The sequence below is a fragment of the Otolemur garnettii genome, unplaced genomic scaffold, assembly GCF_000181295.1.
Source record: "Otolemur garnettii isolate 467f Iridium unplaced genomic scaffold, OtoGar3 scaffold00071, whole genome shotgun sequence".
Lineage (NCBI taxonomy): Eukaryota > Metazoa > Chordata > Mammalia > Primates > Galagidae > Otolemur > Otolemur garnettii.
The window spans coordinates 4,311,969-4,318,896 of record NW_003852466.1 but is presented as its reverse complement, the minus strand read 5'-3'; the positions used below and the strand labels follow the sequence as shown (position 1 = coordinate 4,318,896).

Below are 6,928 nucleotides of genomic sequence, written 5' to 3'. Positions count from 1 at the left end.
TAAAAAAAAAAAGTTGCTTGTGTTGTATTATGCCTGTAACCTCAGTTAATAGTTAGGCAGGGTATATATGTGCCTGCATGTATATGTAAATTTGTGTGTGTGTATACAAACGTGACACATTTAAAACCATTTTCGTATCTGCTGTGTGAGTTCATAACAGTACTTTCAGTGTTGGCCCAACAGTACCTCGAGATCCTTTCTGGCCTGCCTTGTTTTTAAATGGCTTATCTAGAGTCTGCCTTGTATTTAAATAACTTCTTTAACAAGGAGAATCTTGAGTATTATTGTCCTCAGTACATTTACTTATTTGTTCATTATTACCAGTCTTGCAACCATACTGGCCTTCTCTACCTGACATCGCCACCCCACATCCTTGGGGGCTGGTGGTTACACCGCTGATGCCCTCTGCAGCTTCTGCTCCCTACCCAACCCCCAATGGGACTTGGACATGCTGCCACATCTCATTTAAACATCACCCTGAATCCCATTCATTTCTTTTTTTTTGAGACAGTCTCACTATGTCACCCTGGGTAGAGTGCTGTAGCATCATAGCTCACAGCAACCTCAAACTCTTGGGCTCAAGCAAGTCTCTTGCCTCAGCCTCCCAAGTAGCTGGGACTATAAGCACCCACCACAATGCCTGGCTATTTTTTGTTATAGTTGTCATTGTTGTTTGGCAGGCCCTGGTTGGATTTGAACCCACCATCTCTGGTGTATGTGGCTGGTGTCCTAGCCACTGAGCTACAGGTGCCGAGCCGTGACCTAATTTTCATAAACCAGATATATACCACATGTACAGTAGGCCTCGTTCCTTGTGTCAACCACCTCTGTATGTTGACCAGTTTTTTACAGTCCCTTGGGTGGTCAACTTACAGAGGTTTTACTCTATTTTATAAAGTATCCCCCCAAAAGAAACAAGAGACTATGACGGAGATGAGGTACACAGGAATTTTGTTTTGTTAAATTCATCATAATGTTAGATAACTTGGAATTGACCTTACTGTGGCAGTAACAGCTGAATTTATGGGTAGGAAGATACAAATAGTAAAACCTTTCATGTTTTTTAAATATTCTGTTAGTTTAATTTTGACAATTTCCAGTACATAATACATAAAGAAAAATCTTAAAAGTGAGAACTTAAAAAAAGTTTATTCACTGGTTTTGGCAATCAGTGACACTGAATTGTTTTTCCTCATTTTTCACATTGGTAAGATATTTAAATAAGAACTTCATTTTATTCCTCAAAGCAGCCTTTGCTCAAACAGTGAATATCTTATCTGCTATTGATGTTGGATAGTTTGAGTTGCATGCAAATGGATTAGGATCTATGTATGGGTTTATGTATGTGAGAGCTAAATTTTTCCACTGTTACTTATAGCAACATTAAGAGAACACCTTATTATTATTAATTAATTAATTAATTTATTTATTTATTTTTTGGTCGAGTCAGAGTTCTGTTGTATGCCCTGAGCAGAGTACAATGGCATCATAGCTCACTGCAACCTCAGGCTGTGGGCATCTTTCTGCCTCAGTTTCCAAAGCCCCTGGGATTACAGGCACTTGCCACGGGGCCTGGCTAGGTTTCTCCATTTTTTTCATAAGTTGGGATCTCACTGAGACAAGCCTCGAACTCCTGAGCTCCAGCAGTCCTCCCGCTTCAGCCTCCCACCGTGCTGGGATTGCAGGCATGAGCCACACCCCGGCAGAATGCCTCATTATTTATGTTTCATAAGGAAGATCAGATTCTTTGCCCAAAATGTAGAAGAAATGCCACTTAATTTTAATAATTAGTAGTTATGTGTTAGGTACTATTTTAAGTATTCTATGTATGTCAATCCTTACAACAACCCCTTGAGAAATATTTATCTCTATATCATAGGTGAGAAAATGTATTACTAGATTGCTTTTCTGTTTGGTAACCTTTTTAATTAATCTCTTCTGCCTTCAGCTAATTCCCTCTCTAAATTTATCGCTTTTTTATTTTAATATGGATTGTTTAATTTGCTTCACAGGGATCGAAAATTGTGCAATTTGGGATTAAAAGGCTACTATGTCAAATGCAGTGGCAACAATACAGGTAATGTAGTATAAAACTAGCCCTTTTTTACTAAAATTAACCATAATACCTTACTAATTTGTGTAAAATTTGTTATGATGATGTATTAATTTGTTAGCATAAAATATGATAAATGCCCAGTGATTCCATAATCATAAGTTTTTTATAACATGGCTCTAGGATCTATATCTAAGCAGACCTTTCACTGTTTTGTAGCTTCTGTAGAGACTTGATACAGCCTCCTTTGCCCCGTGTAGCATTCCTTCCTGAGATATTGCCATAACATAGCAGTGCCCTGAAGTTTGAAGCTTTGAAAAGGAGAGAACACCAAGTTTTTTGGTGAGGATTTTATTACGTAGGTAAATGATACAAGATAGGTTCTATGTGAGCTTTCATACACCCTTTTGCCTGAAGTAAAGAGGCAGTCGTCTGGGTGAACTTCCCTAGGCAGGGAATAGAATTGGGCTCTGCATTGAACCTTGGTTTGGTCTCATAATTCCCTACTCCATTTGTCCTTCCACACTGTGTCCTTCCACACAGTGTCCTTCCACACTGACCTTTTATGTTTCTAGACACAGAGAAAACTACAGCATGGAGTTAGAAACCGGGCAGCCCAGTACAGTGTGTCATATTACCTTGGAAGATCCTTTGAACTGGTCTATAAATACCAGGCTCCCACTGAACAGGAGGAAGTCCGCACACCTCAAGAGGAGGAGCATAGACCTGAGCTTATTTGTTTTCTCATTTTGCTCTCTGCTGAGTTTTCTCGTTACTTCATTAAATGGAATGCTGAGTATTTTAGATATGGGGTTATATGGAGAGGTATCTACTCCCTCTTTTAAAAGCCTATTCCAGGCGTCCTCAAACTATAGCCATAGGCCACGTGCAGCCCGCCTAGGACATTTATCTGGCCCGCCAGGTGTTTTTGCCGCTACTGCCTGGCCTGCTTATCAGCCCACTCGTCCTAGGGCTGCAGTCCGGCCCTCCAGTGGTCTGAGGGACAGTGAACTGGCCCCCTGTTTAAAAAGTTTGAAGACCCCTGGCCTATTCAGTAGAATTTACCTAAGCGATTTTTCTTTTAAAGAGAAAAGATTTCATTTTTGCTACATTAAGAGTCACTGTTCTGTTGCTTGAGATCATCAGGCTAGAGTGCAGCTCATGACTAATTGAATATGCTAATATGTAAAATGATTTTTTTTTTTTAATGGCGACAGGCTCACTTTGTCACCCTCAGTAGAGTGCTCTGGCATCATAGCTCACAGCAACCTCAAACTCTTGGGCTCAAGCAATTCTCTTGCCTCAGCCTTCCAAGTAGCTAGACTATAGGTACCCACCACAACGCTGGCAATTTTTAGAGATGGGGTCTCACTCTGGCTGAGGCTGTTCTCAAACCTGTGAGCTTAGGCAGTCCACCCGCCTTGGCCTCTCAAGTGCTAGGATTACAGACATGAGCTGCCGCATTTAGCCCTATAAAATGATTTCGGTTATCTCCCATTTTAAACAGTTCATAAGGCACTTGAATGGCATTTGTTCAATTAGTTAAAATCTCTTAGATAACTATGTTAGGGTACAGTAAAACTTGTTTTATTGTAATAAACAATTTTTCTATAGAATCTAGAGTCCAGGAGCTTGAAATAATCTGCCAGTTTGGTAGATTTCGAGCTTTTAATAGCAGAATCCTTTCATTAAATCAGCTTTCCACAGAAGCCCAGGACCTAAATCCTGGTTGTACTGAAGTGTCTGTGAGGTGCCTGAAGACATAACCTCTCACTTCTTTTGTTAACAGCTCCTACATAACTCCACAAATAATTATGTTAAACCCACTGATCTTGTTCAGTAGTTTTGCAGAGAAGGGTGTGAATGTGCATTTTCTCTACAGAGCAGAGTTGCACCTCCTGTTCCCTGTTATTTCCATCCTCTGGATGGATAGTGGCAGGCAGAGACAGCTGAGAAGTGGCTGTTAATTCTTCATTGGCTATTTTTGTTACCCATCTTTATTACCATCAGTTTTTCCCCTTATAAAACTTGTAGCATTTGTGTACCTTTACATTGGTTAAGTCAAATAACCACTCTGGATCACACTGCATTAAAATGAGGATAAGAAAACCTGCCTCTAAGTTTTCTTTAACACTAAGCTAACAAATGCTGCATTTAGGAGACAGTGCTGCAGAAGAGGAGGAAGGGGGTCAATCCCAGGGTGCTGCAGAGTCATGCGACAGCAAAGGCCTGGATGAGAGTGAACTGGATTCTGAGGCTGAACTCATGAGAAGTATGGGGTTGCCACTTCAGTTTGGAGGGATTGCTGCACATAAGAATTTTGAGGTAAGTATTAAACTACTTTTACTATTCTCACTTCTTAGTTTTCTTTACAGAATATCACAAGAATTTATTTCTTATTCAAGTTCAAATACTTTGTGATTGAGCATCTAGCTCTTTTTAAACATACATATTTACAAATTAACCAAAACCTCTGGTTGTGATATCTCCCATGTGTGAATTTTTTTCCTCTTGAGAGCTGAAACTAGTTAAGCCACTTATTTCTGTAATTAAAAGCATGGAAAGTGTGGCTTTGGTAGTATTTTGTTTAATGCCAAAATAGGTTTGGATTATACTTTTATAGTTTTATTAAAGTCCATTTTATATTCAAGTTGTTTATCTGATGTAGGTGTCTATGAATACTAGAAATAAAGTTAAAAGAAAGAAGAAAAAGAAAAAGCTTCAAACAAAGTATTTAAATGAAATTATGCAAGAATCTTGGAGAAAATATGAAGAAGATGACATTCTGGATTCAGATGATCCATCTTCAGTTGAACAATATGAGAACACCAGAGCGTGTAAACTTCAAAGTAAAAAAGACATTGAAACAGAAAATCTTCCTGTTGAAAATACATTGTTACCAAAGCTAGAAATAACAGAGAAATGGGAAAAGTATTGGAATGAGTATGGAGGAGGACTATTGTGGCAAAGCTGGCAAGAGAAACATCCAGATCAAACACTGTCTGCTGAACCTTGGAACTTTCCTGATACAAAAGAAGAATGGGAGCAACATTATAGTCAACTTTATTGGTATTATTTGGAACAGTTTCAGTATTGGGAGGCACAGGGTTGGACTTTCGATGGCTCACAAGGCTGTGATACAGATATTTGTGCATCTAAAACAGAAGTTGAAAGCAAGAAAGATGAAAACTGCACGAAAGTTGACTTAGTGTCTTTTCCATCTTCACCTGTTATGGTAGAAAATGACAGCTCTGATGCAAGTGATAAGGATCATAATGAAATACTTGATGGAATTAGTAGCATAACTCTGAATGCAGAGGAAATAGAACAGGGCCATTTAGATTCCTCTGTAAGTTGTGCTGGTTCCCAGCAGCACAGTGACGTGGTTAGCAGCAGGATAGAGTGCCCCGCATCTGGCCAGAGTGAACCGAGTAACAGCAGAACTAAGGATAACCACTTACCTGGGAATAGCAGCACAGACCATCCAGCTCAGGGTAAGATTAACCAAGATTTATTCTGCTGAGTAGTGGTTAACTAAATAAATTTATTTAACAAAATAACTACTACTAATACTTAATAGTAGAGTTAAATAATACCAACTACATTTGATAATAAGGAGGCGGCACCTGTAGCTCAGTGGGTAGGGCACCGGCCACATACACCCAGCGTGGGGGCTTCGAGCCTGGCCTGGGCCAGCTAAACAGTGACAGCAGCAACAACAACAAAGTAGCCGAGCGTTATGGGGGACACCTGTAGTCCCAGCTACTTGGGAGGCTAAGTGGGGCAAGAGAACCGCTTAAGCCCAAGAGTTCAAGGTTGCTGTGAACTATGATGCCACAGCACTCTACTGAGGGTGACATAATGAGACTCTGTCTCAAAAAAACAAAAAAAAATAGTATGATAATGAAATTATTTAATCTATCTTTTATATCACAAGTTATATATTACCCTTTTGTATTAGTGAGAATATTTGCATAGGATTTTCAAAATGCCATTCCTTTTTTTTTTTTTTTTTTTGAGACAGAGTCTAATTATGTCGCCCTGACTATAATGCCATGGTGTTATAGCTCACAGCAACCTCAAACTCTTCGGGCTTAAGCGATTCTCTAGCCTCAACCTCTCAAGTAGCTGGGACTACAGGTACCTGCCACCATGCCCAGCTATTTTTCTGTTGCAGTTGTTGTTGTTTTAGCTAGCCCAGGTTCAAACCCACCCGCCTCGGTGTATGTGGCCAGCACCCTACCCACTGAGCTATGGGTGCCACCATGTTTTTACTTCTGTATGTGATGGATTACATTCATAGATTTGTGTATGATGAACCATCCTTGCATCTCTGGCATGAAACCTGGCTGATCATGATGGATTGTTCTTTTTGAATCATAGCTCAATCTGATTTGCTAAGATTTTGTTGAAATTTTTGGTATGTATTTTCGTAAGAGATACGAGTCTGCAGTTTTTTTTTTTTTAATTATATCATAGCTGTGTACATTAATGCAATCATGGAGTAAGTACAATGTGCAGGTTTTATATACAATTTGAAATATTTTCATCAAACTGGTTAACATAGCCTTCACAGCATTTTCTTAGTTGTTGTGTTTAGACATTTATATTCTACACCTAGTAAATTTCACATGTACCCTTGTAAAATGCACCACAGGTGTGGTCCCACCAGTTACCCTCTCTCCACCCAACCTCCCCCCTCCCTTTCCTCTTTCCCCTTTCCCCTTCATAGGCTGTAATTGGGATATAGCTTTCACAAGAAAGCTATAAATTGATTTCATAGTAGGGCTGAGTACATTGGATACTTTTTCTTCCATTCTTGAGATACTTTGCTAAGAAGAATATGTTCCAGCTCCATCCATGTAAACATAAAGG

At 39.5% G+C, this 6,928-nt stretch overlaps 1 protein-coding gene across 1 annotated transcript in view; it reads left to right on the top strand.

Moving 5' to 3' along the window:
• Positions 1 to 6,928, top strand: part of TGS1 (trimethylguanosine synthase 1) — a 65,575-nt gene that overhangs the window by 7,522 nt on the left and 51,125 nt on the right. The window contains exons 2-4 of the mRNA XM_003793684.3: positions 2,013 to 2,077; positions 4,212 to 4,378; positions 4,722 to 5,547. Coding sequence (XP_003793732.2) covers positions 2,013 to 2,077; positions 4,212 to 4,378; positions 4,722 to 5,547 — 1,058 coding nt within the window. The remainder of the gene's footprint in view (positions 1 to 2,012; positions 2,078 to 4,211; positions 4,379 to 4,721; positions 5,548 to 6,928) is intronic.